The sequence below is a fragment of the Epinephelus fuscoguttatus genome, linkage group LG23, assembly GCF_011397635.1.
Source record: "Epinephelus fuscoguttatus linkage group LG23, E.fuscoguttatus.final_Chr_v1".
NCBI classification, from domain to species: domain Eukaryota; kingdom Metazoa; phylum Chordata; class Actinopteri; order Perciformes; family Serranidae; genus Epinephelus; species Epinephelus fuscoguttatus.
In genome coordinates, this window is record NC_064774.1 from 22,935 (window position 1) to 43,713 (window position 20,779).

Sequence of the window (20,779 nt, forward strand, 5' to 3'; positions counted from 1 at the left end):
GAGGTTGGAAAATTACCACAAAGTTGGAAGGAGGCTGTTGTAGTTCCAATTCGCAAACCAGGGAAAGATCGCACAAATCAAGGAAACTATCGACCAATTGCTTTAACATCCAGCATCTGTAAAATAATGGGCAAAATGATAAATGACAGGTTAACATATTATATAGAAACTAAAGGATTTTTGTTGAAATATCAGAGTGGTTTTAGAAAAGGGAGAAATACTATGGATCCAGCTGTATGTTTAGAACATGAGCTTAGAAAGGCACAGATAAACCAACCAAAGTGTAGTGGCTGTGTTTTTTGATGTAGAGAAGGCGTATGATGTGATGTGGGGAGAGGGATTATTAATATAACTTTGGAAATTAGGTATTAAAGGTTGGATATATAGATGGATAAAGGACTTTTTACGTTTTATTTGAAAGAAAGAAAGAAAGTATGAATAGGAAAGAAATACTCAGGAAAAATGGTTATTGAAAATGGAACACCTCAAGGAAGCATAGTAAGCCCCTTACTGTTCTCCATAATGATAAATGATGTGTTTATGGGATTAGAGAATGAGATGGGGGTTTCACTTTTTGCAGATGACAGAGCAATCTGGAAGAGGGGAAGAAATGTGGAATTCATTGGAAGAAAACTGCAGGGTGCTTTTTTTTTAACCAGGAAACAAATTAGTAGTACAGTAAAACTAAAACTGTATAAGCAAGAATTGGAGAGACATTGAGGTTTTGTACAGGTGCATTTAAAACAACTCCAACAGCAGCATTACAGGTGGAAATGGGAGATGGTTTTATAGGATGCAAAGGAAAGTTGGAGAGATGAGATATGCAGGAAAGAACAGAAGAGAGGAATCAGTAATATCAGGACTCAGGTTTGGCCATACTTCGCTTAACTATACATTATTCAAAATAGGTAAACATAATACAGGGGAGTGTGATTACTGTGGCCAACTAGAAACAATAGAACATGTTATATTACATTGTCGGGGGTATGAAACAGATCGACAGAATTCTATTAACAATCTTAGAAACAATAAGGTACCATTTGATGTCATGGATATTTTGCAACAGAACAGGAAATTGGTATGGATTCAGTTTTCATCTTCTAAGAATGAGTAATTCGGTGGAGAGGATATAATTTCTTTTTTTTCTTTTTTTTTTTTAAGAGGGCGTAATAGTCATATTGAGCCACACTCCATTCCCATTGGTGGCCGTAATGCACCAATTCGTTGTTTGCCAACCGCCAATAAACAGTAGAAGAAGAAGAAAAAACCCGCGCATCGCGGAAGCACTTCCTGGATTACTCGATACACGCTTGGTAGCATCGGCAGAGCACGCAACATCACGACCTCAAACGCCTCTCGACATTCAGCTTAAAACAACACACTTGGAAGAGTTCGTATTTAAACGCTCACTACTGTTCAAGTGTGAACATGTCTAAAGTCCAAATGCTGAGATCGTTGTTGAAGCAGCGACTAACTGCGGCTGATGGAGAGATATTTGGGCTGTTTGAAAGAACGATAGCAGAGTACGAGGAGGAACTTTGTCGATCAAAAGAGGAGAACGAGCGACAACGGAAACTACTGGACGCTGTTTTCAACCCTCAGCTTCGGTTACACAGAGCAGGTTTGTTCATTAAACATTACAAGTTCATTATTAATAATATAACTGCAGCTTTGTTCAATAAATATTCAGTCTGTCGCTTCTGGTGTCGTTAGCTTCTTCTGGTGTGTTAGCTTATGTCGTTAGCTTCTCTGGTGTTGTTAGCTTCTCTGGAGTCTTTAGCTTCTCTGGTGTCGTTAGCTTCTCTGGTGTCGTTAGCTTCTCTGGTGTCGTTAGCTTCTCTGGTGTTGTTAGCTTCTCTGGAGTCGTTAGCTTCTCTGTTGTCGTTAGCTTCTCTGGTGTCGTTAGCTTCTCTGGTGCCGTTAGCTTCTCTGGTGTCGTTAGCTTCTCTGGTGCCGTTAACTATTTTCCGTTGGGGCTCTGTGAAATTCTGTACAGTTTAGTTGATTCAAAACACATTAAACACACATTAAACATGGCTTAGTAGGAACAATTTCAAACACAAGTACACAAATCAGCTTCACTATAACTCGCAGCATTCACAGACAAACACTTGTCTTTATCTGGACACATTTCCCCAGAAACATGGACAGTGATTCAGTATTAATTCTGCCTTAACATCTTCTGCAGTACTTTAGTGATTCTTCGAGCACAGCAACCCCCATTGCATATTAGGCTTATTGGCAAAATATACAATTTCTCAGCTGTTTGCAATAAACAAATTACACAAGAACTGTTTAAGTAGTTCAATGAAACTATTATTACAAGAGTTTTGATCCAAATTCAATACAAAATGCTACTTTTAATGACTACTGCAGTCTCAAAATTTTTCAACCCCTTCATGACGAGCATCTTCAGTACTTAGTAGAGCACCCTTTTGCTGTTATGACCTGCTGCAAACGTGATGCATAGCCAGACACCGGCTTCAGACAGCATTCCTGAGGAATCTCAGCCCATTCTTCATGGGCAATGGCCTCCAGTTCAGTAATATTCTTGGGTGTGCATTTTGCAACCACCTTCTTCAAATCCCACCAGAGATTTTCTGTGGGGTTCAAGTCAGGCGACTGTGACGGCCACTCTAGAATCTTCCATTTCTTCTTCTGAAACCAAGCCTTGGTGGACTTTGAGGTATGCTTTGGATCATTATCCTGTTGGAAGGTCCAATGACGCCCAAGCTTCAGCTTCCTCACAGACGGCACAACATTTTTACCTAAGATTTCCTGATACTTGACTGAATCCATCGTGCCCCCCACACGCTGCAGGTTTCCAGTGCCAGAGGCAGCAAAGCAGCCCCAGAGCACCACTGAGCCACCGCCATGCTTCACTGTAGGCAGGGTGTTCTTTTCAGCATATGCTTCATTCTTCTTCCTCCAGACATACCACTGTTCCATAGGCCTGTAAAGTTCCAGTTTTGTTTCATTACTCCACAGAACAGAATTCCAAAACTTCTGTGGCTTATTTATATGGTTTTGAGCATATTGGAGCCGACTTTTCTTGTGCTTTTGGGTCAGTAGTGGTGTACGTCTTGGAGTCCGGGCATGAAGCCCTTCGGTGTTTAGTATGCGCCTTATTGTACAAACTGAAACCTCAGTGCCTGCTGCCACCAAGTCTTGCTGCAGGTGTTTTGCAGTCAGGGTTTTGACCACTTGCCTCCTCAGGAATCTGGTGGCAGCTGCTGATAGTTTCCTCTTTCTGCCACGTCCAGGTAGTGTAGCCACTGTTCCTTGAACTTTGAACTTGGGAACTATGCTTCCAACTGTATCTCTAGGAACATTCAGAGCTTTTGCTATCGTTTTGTATCCTTTTCCTTGTTTGTGCAAGGCAATGATTTCTTCTCTGAACTTTTTGGACAATTCTTTTGACTGAGCCATATTTCTAACATGCAATCAAACATCACTCTCAACAAAACCCTAGCCAGTCCAGGTATTTATGTGTTCTGTCTCAAGCACACCTGAACTAATGAAACCCTTGATTAGTTGCATCAGGTGTGCTTGAAACAGGGGGTGGAATAATTTTGAGACTGCAGTAGTGATTAAAAGTAGCATTTTGTGTTGAATTTGGATAAAAACCATGGTAATATTAGTTTTATTAAACTATTTCAACTGTTCTTGTTGACTTTGTTTATTGCAAACAGCTGAAAAATTGTACATTTTGCCAATAAGCCTAATATGCAATGGGGGTTGAATAATTTTGATTGCAACTGTACCTCAACCTCACTCACTCTGACACAGCTGAGTGAACCCTGTGAAGCTGTTTGATGCTCAGAGATCTGTAGAAGTTCAGTAAGGAGTTTTTGAGCTGTGATGTGAATGAACGACAACATTTCTCTGTAACATCTGTGTGTTTCCTGTTTCCTGCAGACGTCCAGCAGCTGTTGGTGGTTAAAGAAGAGGTTCCCCCTGAGCAGCAGGAGTGGAGCTCCAGTGTGGACCAGGAGGACCCAGAGCCTCCACTCATTAAAGAGGACCAGGAGGACCCAGAGCCTCCACACATTAAAGAGGACCAGGAGGACCCAGAGCCTCCACACATTAAAGAGGACCAGGAGGACCCAGAGCCTCCACACATTAAAGAGGACCAGGAGGACCCAGAGCCTCCACACATTAAAGAGGAACAGGAGTTCACATTCACTCCTGTCCCTGTGAAGAGTGAAGATGATGAAGAGAAACCTCAGTCCTCACAGCTTCATCAAAGACACACTGAACAGATGGAAACTGGAGCTGATGGAGAGGACTGTGGAGGAGCAGAACCAGCCAGGAACTCAGATCCAGATACATATTTACAACCTGAGACTGATGACAAGACTGGAGAGTCTTCTGAACCTGAGACTGATGACAGTGATGATGATGATGATTGGACAGAGACCAGAAAACCTCGGTCAGGTTTAAACTCTCTTAAAAATGATAAAGCCCCCATCAGTGATTCAAAATGTAGTGCTGATGAGAAACCATTTAGCTGCTCTGAGTGTGGGAAAAGATATAGTCATAGTTCAACAATGAAGATACACATGAGATCCCATACAGGAGAAAAACCATTCAGCTGCTCTGAGTGTGGGAAACGATTTTCTCAAACAGGTCATCTGACGAGACACATGAGCATTCACACAGGAGAAAAACCATTTAGCTGCTCTGAGTGTGGAAAAAGATTTTCTCATTCAGGTGCTCTGAAGACACACATGACAATTCATACAGGAGAAAAACCATTCAGCTGCTCTGAGTGTGAGAAAAGATTTTCTCACTCAAATACTCTGAAGATACACATGAGAACTCATACAGGAGAAAAACCATTGAGCTGCTCTGAGTGTGGGAAAAGATTTTCTCAAAGAAATGGTTTGAATATACACATGAGAACTCATACAAGAGAAACACCATTTGGCTGCTCTGAGTGTGGGAAGAGATTTTGTAGTCATGGAGATCTGCAGAAACACATAAGAAGTGGGAAGAGATTCCTGCTCAAAGAAAACTTAGTTAGTCACGTGACAGTCCACACAGGAGAGAAACCTCTCAGCTGCCATGTTTGTGACCAGAGATTCACTTGGCCTCACCAACTCATAAACCATCAGTGTGTTGGGTGTCAGTCCTCACAGCCTCATCAAAGTGAAACTGAGGAGAACAGAGAAGCAGAGCCTCCAGCCAGCAGCTCAGCTGAACAGATGGAAACAGAGGCTGATGGAGAAAACTGTGGAGGACCAGAACCAGCCAGGAACTCAGATCCAGACACACATTTACAACCTGAGACTGATGATCGTGACAATGATTGGAAAGAGACCAGATAATCTCAGTCATGTTTTTGCTGTGAACTTGTAGCTTCCTGTCAGTTGTTAGCAGTTAGCAGAAGGTTAAACTGTTACTGCGGCGCCTTTTAAATGTCAGGACTTATTCACTGCAAGCTGGTAACAAACTTAGGCCTCTCCACTTCATGTATTTATACTATTTGCCAGTCGCATTAGAGCTCCATGGTCACAAAATGCGACTGCGAGTCACAGTTTGGATCTCTCCTGGTCACACTGTCGTTTAACTCATCAAGTTAAACTCTTACAGCTTCAGTGCTAAACATGAATGATGAATTCATAATGATAACTGAATAAGAGGAGGAACTTTGTCAATTAAAAGAGGAGAACGAGCGACAACGGAAACTACTGGACGCTGTTTTCAACCCTCAGCTTCGGTTACACAGAGCAGGTTTGTTCATTAAACATTACAAGTTCATTATTAATAATATAACTGCAGCTTTGTTCAATAAATATTCAGTCTGTCGACGATTAAAGCCACGTTAGCTTCTCTGGTGTCATTAGCTATTTCTACTTCTGGCCATCATGTTTTTTTCTTCAGATATGTAATAGGACAAACCTACTCTTTAGTGGGATTTCATAACTCACAAGGGACACAGGTAACGTGTTTACTTCCTGTAAATAGAGCAGTAAATCTGATGTCCACATATGTATTTTGTATTTATGTGTAGGGTTGGGTCGGTTCTCGGTAATACCAATTCGGTTCAGTACTCCGTCTTGGACTGGGTTTTGTTGTTTTGAGACCGACCAGACCGCGTACTCGGGTGGAACGCAGGCGGAGGTATGCCCGGTAAAAGTGGACGTCCGCAAGCCCTGTGCGCGCAAAGCACGACCGCGCAGACTCCGCTTCGCACACCATTGTCACACAAAACTGCTTGGCATGTATTTTTCATGTACATTTTTACAGGAAACTACAACGTGGAAGTGCGCTCGACTCCGCTTATAGTATGCCCGAGTCTGTGAGCACCTGTGTCTGTGTCTTCGCCAAGCGCACAGCGAGCAGGGGAGAGAGAGGGGGGTGGGGGTGGGGCGGGGACTGAGCTACGGGGTGCGAGTGCGTATGCGCCAAGGCCTCTATTGTAGCCTGGGGAGTCGATAATGGTGGAAAATTTAGTCTCAAAGAAATCAAAGAATGTGCCACTATGGCAACACTTTGGCTTTGAGCCAGACAAAGGAGGCAACCCTCATTGATAGAGTAAGCTGCAAAATTTATTACACTCACCAGCCACTTTATTAGGTACACCTTGCTAGTACTGGGTAGTGATGGTGTGATGAAGACCCGTGAATGTATCGAATCTTTCCGGCCATTGCTTCACCATTTTTTTTGTTTGTTTGTTTGTTTTTTGTTTTTCTTTCCAGCAGATGTCCGTTAGATTTTACCTTTTTGGAAGATATCAGGTCAAAATGCTCCCAAACTGCAGATGTCCTTCGCCTTTTGGGTGGCTCCATTTTCTTAGATATGTTGTCAGTCTCTCACTCAATCCTCTGCACGTAACAATCCTCAGTATCACCTCAGATCAGAACACTTCCTGTATTTCCCGCGCCTTTTGAAACAGCTCGAATCACACAACGGGGCAGTCATGTGATTCCAGACAAACAGGGGCTCATTTGTCTTTGGTCAAGTGATATTCTGAAAAACGATACAGGCTTCGACACAGGTTTCATTTGGACACGCCCCCTTTGCTCGACACTGACCTCGGGACTTCAGTATCAGACGTAACATCACTGGTACCGGGTTGGACCCCCTTTTTAATTCTTGGTGTCACAGATTAAAAAGGTATTAGAAAGATAGAAAGGTGCTTTATTGGATTGAGATCTGGTGACTGTGGAGGCCACTGGAGTACAGTGAACTCATTGTCATGTTCAAGAAACCAGTTTGAGATGATCTGAGCTTTGTGACATAGTGCGTGTTGGCGCCAAACTCATATTTAACAGTTACGCAGTATTCACATATTTCCAGTATTTACATATTTACATGTTATTTGTTTATTTTGTACAATGCATGTTAATCTGTACAATTATAATACTTAGTAGTGTTAACTGTTTACATTTATGCATGTGAGTTAGTAGAAAGTCACGAGGAGAAATATGATACTGTCTCTTTGAGAAGAGACTGACAGCTTTGTCATTCATGGACAGATGAGAAAAGTTAGTTAGTTAGTTAGAGGGCTGCAACTAACAATTATTTTCATTGTGGACTAATCTGTTGATTATTTCTTCGATTAGTCGATTAATCATTTTGTCGAAAAATGTATTAACTGTCGGCCCGTCTCTCCCAAGCCCCAAAATTATGTCATATAACGTCTTCCTTCATACTCATGGCAAAGGGTTTAAGATCAGCGTCATGGGAGAGTGTGTAAAGGTGCCAATATTTGAACGTAAGAAGCTGCAATAAGAGTATTTTGGGGTACTTTATAGTACTTTTCTATCAAAAATAACTCAAACTGATTAGTCGACTACTAAAATAGTCACCAATTAGTCGACTAATTGTTGCACCCCCAGTTAGTTGCTCATGTGTGGGGAGTGGAGCCACACAGTTTTCTGACTGTGTTGTAGATATTTTGGGCAAGTTCATACTGTCAAGACAGCGTGGATCAGTAAACACACATTTTGTTTTCCGTGTCACACGTGTCAACTTAAGGCTCGCAGTCTCATTCTGGTTTTTGGACTGAACAGTGCGTTATCCTGTTGGAAGTAGCCATCAGAAGATGGGTACACTGTGGTCATAAAGGGATGGACACGCTCAGCAACAATACTCAGGTGGGCTGTGGTGTTTAAACCATGTTCAGTTGGTACTAAGAAAATCTCCCCCACACCATTACACCAGCAGCAGCAGCAGCAGCAGCCTGAAGCGTTGATACAAGGCAGGATGGATCCATGCTTCCATCTGAATGTGGTTTTTCCAATCTTCTATTGTCCAGTTTTGGTGAGAAAACCCGTGTGAACTGTAGCCTCAGTTTCCTGTTGTTAGCTGACAGGAGTGGCACCTGGTGTGGTCTTCTGCTGCTGTAGCCCATCTGCTTCAAGGTTGGACAAGGTGTTGTTGCTTCAGAGATGCTCTTCTGCACACCTTGGTTGGAACCAGTGCTTATTTGACTTCTTGTTGCCTTTCTATCATCTTGAACCAGTCTGGCCATTCTCCTCTGACCTCTGGCATCAACAAGGCATTTTGGCTCACTGGATATTTTCTCTTTTTGGGACCATCCTCTGTAAACCCTAGAGATGGTTGTGCTGAAAATCCCAGTAAATACTCAGACCAGCCCGTCTGGCACCAACAACTATGCCATGTTCAAAGTCACTTACATCACCTTTCTTCATCATTCTGATGCTCAGTTTGAACTTCAGCAGCTCGTCTTCACCATGTCTACCTAATGAAGTGGCCAGTGAGTGTATAACTATTGATCCATCATACAGCAGTAATGTGACAGTTAAAAAGGAACCAGATACCTCTCTTCAACAATTTCACCTTAGGCTTAAAGGGAAATTTCGGTTTATTTCAACCCGTCTCCTATCGTCCTAAATTTGTTTCAAGTGACTAGTGACATACAAATAATAGTTAGCATGTTAGCCGTTAGCCTAGATACAGCCGGGGCGCATAGTAGCGTCAGACCTGTAAAAATGTAATTGAACGGGCATCCTTTCAAGTGCAAAGTTAGTCCACTGAACAAGCTTTTTCTCCACAAAGACCGCCTCATATCGTTAGGATAAATGTCAGAGAACATGTAGAAAACGACATGTAAACGTGTTGTCTTACCTGACCGGTGTGCTGCCATGTTTGTTGTTTACCATTTAGCTAAGGCTGCAACTGGTCCCATTCCTTGCAACAGAGGCATTCCTCTTCTGTGGGCACTGGGGCACAGCATTCACAGGTAACGTTACACCACCAATCTCCAGAGCTAAATCCTTCCAGCAGCCATTCCTCCTCTGTCATCCTCTATCTGTTGTGCCTCTCTCTCCTCCTCCGTTCTTCAATTTCACCAAACTCTTCGTCAGTGTATTCTGGCTCAAATAAATAAGGGCGGCCATCAAACTCTGCAAAATCAAATTCCTCCTCCACAAAGTTGAAGTCTGGCAAAAAGTCAGCCATTATTCTATAAATCTTTCATAAAATAAATGAATGAACTTTTCAGGCTACTGTCCGGTTCTGCCTTGCAGCTGCTGCAGCTTGTTCTTGCGAGATTTCAGGCACGGTATGAGATCGCTGCTTGTTCTTGTGATATTTCGATCGCGCTTTGGGAAGCAGAGGTAAACGGTAAACACACGTAAGGTAAGACAACAACTCTGAAGACCACCTAAATGTGGAATGTTAGTATATAGGCTTTCCACATCGAGAGGCAATGGCTGCCCTTATTTATTTGAGCCAGAATACACTAACGAAGAGCTTCATGAAATTGAAGAATGGAGGAGGAGAGAGAGAGAGAGAGAGGCACAACAGGTAGAGGACGAGAGGAGAAATGGCTGCTGCAAGGCTGCGTAGCTCTGGAGCTCAGTGGTGTAACGTTACCTGTGAATGCTGTACCCCAGTGCCCACAGAAGAGGAAAACCTCTGTTGCAAGGAATGGAACCGGTTGCAGCCTTAGCTAAATGGTAAACAACAAACATGACAGCACACCGGTAAGGTAAGACAACACGTTTACATGTTGTTTTCTATATGTTCTCTGACATTTATCCTAACGATATGAGGCGGTCTTTGTGGGAAAAAAAAGCTTGTTTAGTGGACTAACTTTGCGCTTGAAAGGATGCCCGTTCACTTACGTTTTTACAGGTCTGACACTACGGCTATGGCTAACATGCTAACGATTATTTCTATGTCACTAGTGACTTGAAACAAATTTAGGACGATAGGAGACAGGTTGAAATAAACTGAAATTTTGCTTTAAAGGGGAACTAATGTTTTTTTCAACCTGGGCCCTATTTTCCGATCTACTTTTGTCTATATGAGTGATAGGATGTTCAATATTTTCTCCAGTATGAAGCTAGGGCTGACCTGCCTGCAGCCCGTGAGCACGCGCTGTATTAAATAATAGGGCACTCAGACAGTGTCAAACAACGTCAAAGTACGTCCACTGAAAGTGCATTTTTTTGACACAGATTGTTAGTATAATTATCCGACAACATAACGGAAGGGAGAAATGAACATCTGTGTTTACCTTTAGCTGGATTCGGACATGTTCCTCTGCCTGTTGCTGCTCCCTCTCTCTGCTCGTCCACTCTTCAATTTCAATGAGCTCTACGCCCGTGTATTCCGTGTTCAAGTAAATACGGGCGGTCATCAAATTCAAATGGCTCATCCAGATCCAGTTGGTCAAAATCGGGTAAAAATTCGGACATGTTTGTTGTGGCAAGTCAAAACACTCACTCAGAGAGTGAAAGGCTGGCTCTGAAATCTCACGTCTAACAAGATTCTTCTTCTTTTGTGGTTTATGGCAGTTGATCTCGCGAGATTTGAGTCGTTGCAGGAAGTTACCGCTGAAGCAAGCTTACAGACGCGAGGAATTACTCTGTTTGGAGTAGTCATGGCTGAATTTGTACCCGATTTTGACCAACTGGATCCCCCTCTTTCTTTTCTTTTTCAGCTTTTTCAGCTCTTGTTACGTTTTGCTATTTTCTTGAAATTTCTTGCCGAGGGGCTCATTGCCTTGTAAGGACATTCTCGAAAGAAACCGAACCAGTACATTCAGGTTTCAAAGGTTACGCTTATGAAAGACGTCTGGATGCAGCACAAGGAAGCTGATGTCTCTCCAGGTTTCAAAGGGTAAAATCCGGAATAACCACTTGTACTTTATGTTATTTTTGTATCTGTTTAGCAGTTAGCTCTAAGTAATACTGTCATCTATATTCAGCTGTCAGGATGTGGCTTTTTTTTCATTGTTAATGCATTTCTTACTGTTTTTTTAAAAATTATTTTTATTTTTATTTGAATGCCACTAACGGAAAAGGGCAGGGTGGCCAGGCAACCACGCCATCATCCCCTCACACTAACCTTCCAGTGTAATCAATCTACCCTTTATTTAGGCTAGTTGTTAAAAATGTTGAGGCAGAGGGTACTGTCTGTAGCTCTGGTTGAGGGTGAGAGGCTATCAGCAGATAAACAGAGATCTGTGTGGGTACATGAGACCCTAAAAAAGAGGCTGGATCATGGGGAGTAGCACCAGTTGGTCCAGGAGCTTCTCCTCCATCATGGACGTTTACAGAATTATTTTAGGATGACTCAGGGGCAGTTTGACAACCTGCTGTCTATCATCGAGCCGTACAGCTCTGAGTATTGAACAACAGCTACCACCAGTTTCTCCTCCATTGTTTACCAGCTGTAACAAGTGGGATGAGGACAGTAAGGGCAGAACTTATTATGGAATACAATATGGTTTGAAGGCAACTTTATTTTTATTGGGAAAAGTAAATTTGCGGGGTTGTGCAATTTGTAATAAATTAGAAAATGTGGAACATGTAATTATGCACTGTACTAAATATAATGAAGAAAGGATTACGTTACAACAAAGGGTGAGAGAGGCAGGACGAGACGGAATTTGGAAGGGATACAGGGAACCAAGGGAGATAAGGTGTGGGGAATGCAGAGGGGAGTAATAGATTTCTTAGTTAGTACTGGTTTGTTTCATAGAATATAGCTGCTGACTGTTTTGTTTGTTTATTTATTGTTACTACTGGTTGGATTTGTTTATTTATTTAGGTAGGCCTATTTATTCTCATATGATATGATATAATGTAAAACTAGATCCTGTTCTACATACTCCGGTACAGTAGGTGGCGGTATGCACCTTTTAAGTTTAAAGTTGAAAGAAGAAGGAAAAAAACGCGCATCGGGGAAACACTTCCTGGATTAAGATCCTCCTTGCTCGGCTTGGAAGCATCGGCACAGCAGGCAACATCACGAGCTCAAACGCCTCGAGACTTGGATAAACAGCACACTTGGAAGAGTTCGTATTTAAATGCTCACTGCTTTTAAAGTGTGAACATGTCTAAAGTCCAAATGCTGAGATCGTTTGTGAAGCAGCGACTAACTGCGGCTGCTGAAGAGATATTTGGGCTGTTTGAAAGAACGATAGCAGAGTACGAGGAGGAACTTTGTCGATCAAAAGAGGAGAACGAGCGACAACGGAAACTACTGGACGCTGTTTTCAACCCTCAGCTTCGGTTACACAGAGCAGGTTTGTTCATTAAACATTACAAGTTCATTATTAATCATATAACTGCAGCTTTGTTCAATAAATATTCAGTCTGTCGACTTTTAAAAGCCACGTTAGCTTCTGTGGTGTCGTTAGCTTCTCTGGCGTCGTTAGCTTCTGTGGTGTCGTTAGCTTCTGTGGTGTCGTTAGCTTCTGTGGTGCTGTTAGCTTCTCTGGCGTCGTTAGCTTCTGTGGTGTCGTTAGCTTCTGTGGTGCTGTTAGCTTCTCTGGCGTCGTTAGCTTCTGTGGTGTCGTTAGCTTCCCTGGTGTCGTTAGCTTCTGTGGTGCCGTTAGCTTCTCTGGTGTCGTTAGCTTCTCTGGCGTCGTTAGCTTCTGTGGTGTCGTTAGCTTCTCTGGCGTCGTTAGCTTCTGTGGTGTCGTTAGCTTTTCTGGTGTCGTTAGCTTCTCTGGTGCAGTTAGCTTTTCTGCTGCCGTTCGCTCCTCTGGGCCCAGTATTTCAAAGTGATCTGATAGGATTATCCTGGCCGGATTGGATTAAATCCTGATCTGATCTGAAAACTAGGTATTTCAACACAGATCAAGAGGATCCTGATCCTGAGCATCAGTATTCAGATCTGGTAAATTAATCCAATCCTCCCTTTAATCCAGATAAAGGCTGCATTTGGGTGTTTCAAAAGTTAAGGCAGAGATCTGGATCAATTTAATACCAGATTTCAGGATTATTTGGATCCCACCTCAGAGGTGGATTTGACAAAGCCTCAGCTCCACTTCTCCTAGATATTGATACTCAAGATGTTCATTACACTTCATCTAAATTAGTGTTTTAGTTGTAAGTAATTTCAAGCATAGAAAAATATTGTTTGGCCATACTTCCTGAAACTGCTGTAAATAAGAGTAACAAATACAGACCGATTTCTCAACGTCTAGTTTCACCTAACATTGTAACCTGTTTGTACCAAAACATCCAACATATGTTTGTGGTCAGACAAAGGCAAGGAAATGCAGTGCAAAGCAAATTTATTTGGATAGCACATTCTTTTCTTTACATAGAGTTCAAGAAACAACACAGGGATTAACATAATAAGCACATGGAGAACAACTCAGTCCTCTGACACTTCAGAATGAATCGCATAATTCATACTAGTACTGTGTATTTTTCCAATACTGCAGTCTGCTTTGCACACATGTAAAAAAAAAAGCTTTTCTTTAGAGTCTGCTGTGTTGGCAATAACATAACATTAAACTCTGAACAGGTTGGTGTTTAAAGAGTTCATGTATGACGTACTTCAGATTAATTCCTTTTTACGTTAAGCCATAGACCGCAAAATACATCAACAAAGTCAACTACCTTACTAGCCTGCTAGCTACTTAACATGCAAGTCAATGGAGCCGCGTTAGCTACTGTTAGCATGACCTCGGCTCAATGAGAGATCGGTACGCCCACGTTTTAAGTAGGTGACAATTCAAATATCTGGCTCACATGAGATAGTGGGTGGCCTTCGTATGGTCTTAAAAACACTACACATTAGGTAACAGTAAATCAAATCAATCGATCAATCAATTTTATTTATAAAGCCCAATATCACAAATCACAATTTGCCTCACAGGGCTACTGTGGTACAATATGTTGAAAGTAAATATTAATATCTGCTAGTATACATATGTGACAATAGTCATATGTGTGTAATAACAGTAGAAGTATGACTAATGATAACAGCAGAAGCAGGAGGCATCTGGCAGGACCACGGCAGCAGCACAACCACACACGTCACACTATCCAGGCACCGCTGTGATATAAGTTAACCTGCAACTCAGTGGAGCACAAAGGCTCCAGAGAAGAAGCCGAGTTAGTGACATGCAGCGAGATAGAGAGAAGGAGAGAAGGTGCCCGGTGTATTATAGGGGGGGTCTTCCGGCAGACTAAGCCTAAGTCAGCCTAACTAGGGGCTGGTACAGGGCAAGCCTGAGCCAGCCCTAACTATTTATCAAAGAGGAAAGTCTTAAGTCTAGTCTTAAATGTGGAGATGGTGTCTGCCTCCCGGACCGTAACAGGAAGATGATTCCACAAGAGAGGAGCCTGATAGCTGAAGGCTCTGGTTCCTGATCTACTTTTGGAGACTTTAGGGACCACGAGTAACCCTGCGTTCTCAGAGCGCAGAGTTCTGGTGGGATAATAAGGCACTATGAGCTCTCTAAGATATGACGGAGCCTGATCATTTAGAGCTTTATAAGTTAACAGTAGGATTTTAAATTCAGTTCTGGATTTTACAGGGAGCCAGTGCAGAGAAGCTAAAACAGGAGAAATATGATCTCGTTTCTTAGTTCCTGTTAGTACACGTGCTGCTGCATTCTGAATTAGCTGGAGAGTTTTTAAGGACTTACTAGAGCTACCTGCTAAGAGAGAGTTACAGTAATCCAGCCTAGAGGTAACAAAAGCGTGGACCAATTTTTCTGCATCTTTTCGGATCAGGATAGGCCTAATTTTCGTAATATTATGCAGATGAAAAAATTGTTTTAAATGAGAATTAAAAGACAAATCTTGATCAAATGTTACTCCGAGATTTCTTACAGTAGTGCTAGAGGCCAGAGCAATGCCATCTAGAGAAACTGTGTCATCAGATAAAGAGTCTCTGAGTTGTTTGGGGCCAAGAACAATAACTTCAGTTTTGTCTGAATTTAACATCAGGAAATTGGTGCTCATCCAAGTTTTTATGTCCTTAAGGCAATTATGGAGTTTAGTTAATTGATTACTTTCTTCTGGCTTCATCGATAAATACAACTGAGTATCATCCGCATAACAGTGGTCGACAGGGTAGCTCAGGGCTTGACGCTAACTTTTTTTCCCAAGGAGCACATGTGCTCCTAAGTTGAAAAAGTAAGGAGCGCACAAAGAACTTTAGGGGCACAACGTAAATTGATCAAATAATGTGTTTTCCGTAATAAACATGATGCATATAGACATTTACAAACAAAATTATTTAATGAATTTGTATACAAAATGTACAGAAAGGTAAAATCATCAAGTTTTGAAAAAGTATTGCAATTTAATTTTGTCTTTAATGTTATTATCTTATATACATTATCTTTGCAATATGATTATCTTATATAATGTTATTACTATCTTAAAACATTCTCCAGGTCCTCTGAAACTCTGCAGGACTTAAGCCTCTCTCGGCAGAGCGGTGCGCACTTGCGCCAAGGTAGCACATACACTATGAATGGGTTCGTCGGCGGAGGTCTGCGCTTTGCGCGCTCTGTGTGAAAAGGACTTTATTTCCACCCTACCCAGCAGCGGTACCGTGGCGAACGGTCCCTAAAGGCCTCTACACATGATCAGCTGTAAAACCGCTTTCCCCTGGCTGTCCCATTGTTTGTCTATGGAGAGGACGTCGTGCACTGCTCTGATTTTCCGCCTGAGAGCTGCGCTCAGAGTTGAAATTATTTGAACTACGGGGAGAACAGAGCAGGCTTCCCCGGAGATCCGCCGCCTAACCCGGTCCATCTCCTCCACACTTTGACTTATTTCCACGCTGCCGACAGTGGGACTTAAGCCCTTTTCACACAGAGCGCGCAAAGCGCAGACCTCCGCCGACGAACCCATTCATTGTGTATGTGCTACCGCAGTGCAAGAGCGCATTGTGCCGACAGTGGCTTGGAAAACCGCCCATAACCGTGTCACACGGGGAAGAGGGAAGGCGGCTGGAGTTCCTCCAACATTTGCGGTTAGATTATCATATTTTTTTATTGACAAAAATATAGGCTGCTTCGGCTGATTTTTTTTTTTTTATGTGCACATGTGCCCCTAAATATTTTTCACAGTTCGCACACACCTATTTTTAGTCACAAATGCGAGTGAAACGCTCGCACTGTCGAGCCCTGTAGCTACACCATAGCATGGGAGATGTCAAACTCATCCAGTGTGCTGCTGATGCTCTCTGCAACGTGTACAGCTGTGTGGCTTCTTCTTAGCTCCTCAGTGCACAAAACATAATTTTCAAGTTCCCATGAGTGTGATATACAGTGAGCTGTGCCTGTCACATAAATGTGTGGCCAGGGATGTCCACCCGTCTGTTGTAAGAGCGAGTGTTTTGTCCTTTAACCCTATGGGCCCTAGGCGTTTTTGGGGTATTTTTACTGCCTTTACTTTTAAGCTCATATCACAGTCATTATAAAGGCTACATACACATGCTATATCTTTTTTTTCAGGACAATCTGGGCTAACCAGATTTGCCATCATTCCATGTCCTCCTATGTGCCTGTATTTTATATTAATTTTTATATCAATGAAAAAAACAAATCTGTGCAACTAAATTCTTACATTTTTACATGTATCTCACCATGGCAAGTTGGAAGAAGACATATTCTGCCATATCTGAAGAGGAGAGACTCTCTGGAATCTGGCAATATAAGAACCATGATGCTGGGACATTCTGTCACTTTACAGCTGTCCAAAACATGTGGTTTGTGCCAGGCGGACATGATTGCCATATTTTTTCATTATTGCAAAAAATTCCATTGACTCATTCACAAGTCAAAAATGTGTTTTATCTGAAAGAAACATGCAATATTTACATCTAAGATCATAGAAAAATAGTCAACCAAGTGCAATGATGTCCTCCGAGATAATATTTGCCACTTTGTTTGCAGTAAACAAAGTTTGTTGTTTTTCAGTTTCAGTTATATATTGGGGCGGGGGTGGGGGGGGGCATTTTGGGCATTGGGGGACACACGTGTCCCCCTCTATGTATATGGTGATTACGGCCTTGTCATGCATGCATAATTAGGCTGCAGTTGTCTGGGTGCGCATTGTTGTGCGACTGGGAATTTTATATCGTGGCTCCAGCTCCATCATGAGGTCCTGAAACCCCTCTCACAAAATAACACCAACGGCCGGCTTATTCTTATAAATCTTGCTATTGTAGGAACAACACAGCCTATCTAAACTCTCCACATTCTGGACTACAAATAAATAGACAATGAGAAGGCCACAAGGAGGGTCAAATGTTTATAACCCTGCACCCGAGCTTGCTCTGGTCATGAGGGATGCTCCCTCCAGACATCCGGGTGCCATGGATGTTAAGACAATGCTTTCTAAGATGTCCCCTCGCACCACCTTGTGGAATCACACCATCTCATGGACAATGGGGTGAAGAGGAGACTGAAAAGATTTTAATGTCCTAAATTAGGTATGCGTTCCTGAGCAGAAACTAAATTGTTACAGAGATTTGGTACGTTTCTGGAAGTAAAATTATACATTTGTTTCCCTTTTTGTTTTCTTTTCCATATCCTAAACTTGTACATTTGCATAATCCAAGTTAGTTATCTGAATATTTAATTTTAATCCCGTTAAACAAAAGATTAATGAGTTGCAAATTCAATTTTGTTTAATCCCTCATTTAATATGGAGCCATACTGCCATCTTGTGGTGGAGTGAAGAAGAGTTCCCGTAAGGAATTCCATATTATATTTAGAATTAAGATATAGTCAGATCTATCGGGGATAGAAGGGTTGTTTCACGATGTCTTTTTTAAATGACGATGCAATCGCGATCTTGTATTATAAAAGCATTAAGTTTCCTCCAAAATAAAATAATAAGCCTATTTACGACTAAAGAGGCCGCCTGATCAAACCACCCACTTTAGCCAGATAAAAACAAGTGAGCTCGGCACAGCTCTCTTGCTCTCTTGGCTTCTCTTCTTTTCTGTATCTTAGCCTCTCTTGCTTTTATGTTTTTCGTACACTCTTTTGTTTTTTTATTTTGTCAACTTGCTTAAGTCAATATTTATTTTATTTTTAACACCACTTAAAAGTTTCTGCAAAATCATGTGCACATTTTTCCAACATAAAGAAAAGGTCCTTTGGATTGGAAAATGGTAAAGAGAATCTGACTGCAGTATTGAGCTTTAGGCTCAGTTTTATTGCATTTTTGATCAAGCATAATCTTCTTGACTCCTTTCTTTTCATCTTTTTATATTCATCTGTTCTCTTCTTTTCCAACAGCTCCATTCTTCAAGTGTGTTTTTGATCTTCCCTATTGGCAGGCCTTTCATCTCATCCAGCCTAAAAAGACAAGAGAATAAGAATAAGAATCACTTTTTTGATCCCCAAAGGGAGAACATTATTAACATTAGAATGACAAAGGGAAAAACACAATTTAGCCCGTCTCCTCTAATGTCACCTGAATAACTAATATCACAGATGATGGGGTTTTATCAAACCAGGAAGCAAACATTAGTAACATTACATACAGTAGCACACAGTAGCACAGGAGTACCACTGTGTGCTACTGTGTGCTACTGTGACGTTAGCTTACTGGCTATGATTTAAAAACACACACACACACCTGCGATATCTGTCGTTCAGGCAATGTTAGAGGACTAACGTAATGTTACCAATTTAGTGGTAGTAAGTTAACTTAGCGTTCATAGGGGTAACATGAACAGTAGTTAAAACTAGTTTACATGATAGCAGCCAACGAAAAGTGTTATTGATGTTAACGTCAACTCAAACTCAACAGTTCCCGCCAATTTTATAGTGACTGAAGAGTTAAAACACTTAGTCGCAGAGTCACTTGAAATCCGCCATCGGCCCTCCCTTCTTTCCCAAGGCGTGAACAGTCCTGAACATGGTCATCATTTCGGTCGGGTCACCGTCACTGACTTTACCAGAGGGGTTGAGTTCATAGGTTGAGAGGCTTTCAGGCAATCACTGTGGCATCTAGACCTCTCGTGGTCTTTAATACTTTATCATTTGTAGGGCTGTAGTCAACCAAAGAACTTTGTCAACCAAAGTAGACCAATCTTCAACGAATCAATTAGTCCTGAGGAAAAAAATCTGCGCGTTATTTTTTACTTCTGCGGTAGTGTGTCTGTGTCACTCTGCAGCTACACCTCCAAAATGCTAGTCGGCAGTGGAGGACTGTGTTAAGTGCTGTAAAGCTTAGTTGATTCAAAACACACATTAAATATGGCTTAATAGAGACAGTTTCTAACACAAGTATAAAAATCGGCTTCACTATAAATCACAGAATTGAAAAACACTTGTCTTTATCTGGACACATTTCCCCCACCAATACAACATGCTAACGTTATTAGCACAAGTCTATGGCATTTTACATTGTATTAATTAGCCAAGCGTCTAGCGATCTTTCCCTTGTCTCATATAAAGCCAGAGATAATAGCAACATGTAACAAAGGTAACGGCACATAATTTGACTCCATTACAACTCACAACATTCACCGACAAAACTGTCTTATACTAAACACGCCTTCGAAACAAATACAACATGTTAACGTTATTAGTGCTAGCCTATGGCAATTTACATTGTATTAATTAGCCTAGCAATGAGCAGAGATTTCCTCTGCTCATACGAAGCCAGGATAAATCCCAAAGTATAAGACTTAAGACTTAAAATGCTATTTTAGTGGAGGTTTTATTCCACCCTCACGCTCAGTGTCGCGGTGACGTAGACCTCCTGTCAGTTTCTGTAACTTTATACTGACACCGTTTCCCTCAGTGGAAACAAAGCATGTATTTACTTGTATTTCACAGATAAGAAACAATAAATTGTGAACACAATAAATTTTGAAAACACCCCCATTTTCACAGGTAACTTAGCCTGTTGTCGTCCCCCCCCGCAGGAAATAATGGATTAATCCTGGAAAGCTACTGATGGAGCACTTTTCTCCTCATGAAAGTAACATGGCGATTATTCGACTAATGAAAATTTGGTCGGACGAGAGCATAGCGACAAAATCATCGACTAGTCAACCAGGAGACTGCAGCCCTAATAATTTCATGTTCCGTGTCCCTCAAACAAAGGGATTTGGCCTCTGTGTTTTTTTGGTGTACTTGCGACAAAGGCTGCAGCTCATCGTGTTGGTGTGGGGGTCGGAGGTCAGCCACGACTGTGGCTGGCCAGCCTCATCTAGTTTCCATTCTTCAGTGAAATGCCGTGCGATATTTGTACTCCATTTAACTGTCTGTTCTTCTTGTACAAGTCCAACATGTTCATCTTAGTTTTTCCTTTTTTCTGGCGGTGGCTTCATGCCAGGAATGTGTCGCCACATCTTGCTCAGAAGTCACCATAGAATGCCAGAAGTTCCGATAGCTGATGTCATGGGTTCCCGGCACACATACAATAAGCCGCAAGGGTCAAAATAGTCTGACACAGCTGGGAGAAATGGTTGAAGCACATAAAAAACCCACTTGCAATTCAAAATTTTCCATCGGCACCGGCGGTAACAAGCCATCAGCTGACTGTCTTATAAAAAATATATTTAAAAAAAT

At 41.9% G+C, this 20,779-nt stretch overlaps 1 protein-coding gene across 8 annotated transcripts in view; it reads left to right on the top strand.

Annotated features, from left to right (window-relative positions):
• The window catches only part of LOC125884159 (oocyte zinc finger protein XlCOF22-like), a 78,596-nt gene that overhangs the window by 20,055 nt on the left and 37,762 nt on the right, over window positions 1-20,779 (top strand). Inside the window, exon 2 of one of the 8 annotated variants that reach the window (XM_049568980.1) lies at window positions 3,919-5,736. The exons of 3 other annotated variants lie outside the window; for them this stretch is intronic. In XM_049568980.1, coding sequence (XP_049424937.1) covers window positions 3,919-5,330 — 1,412 coding nt within the window. In that variant the 3' untranslated portion in view covers window positions 5,331-5,736. Of the gene's footprint in view, window positions 1-1,303; window positions 1,622-3,918; window positions 5,737-11,845; window positions 12,512-20,779 lie in introns of those variants that run through there. 4 more of the 8 variants (XM_049568982.1, XM_049568977.1, XM_049568983.1 and 1 more) reach the window with 4 other exon arrangements.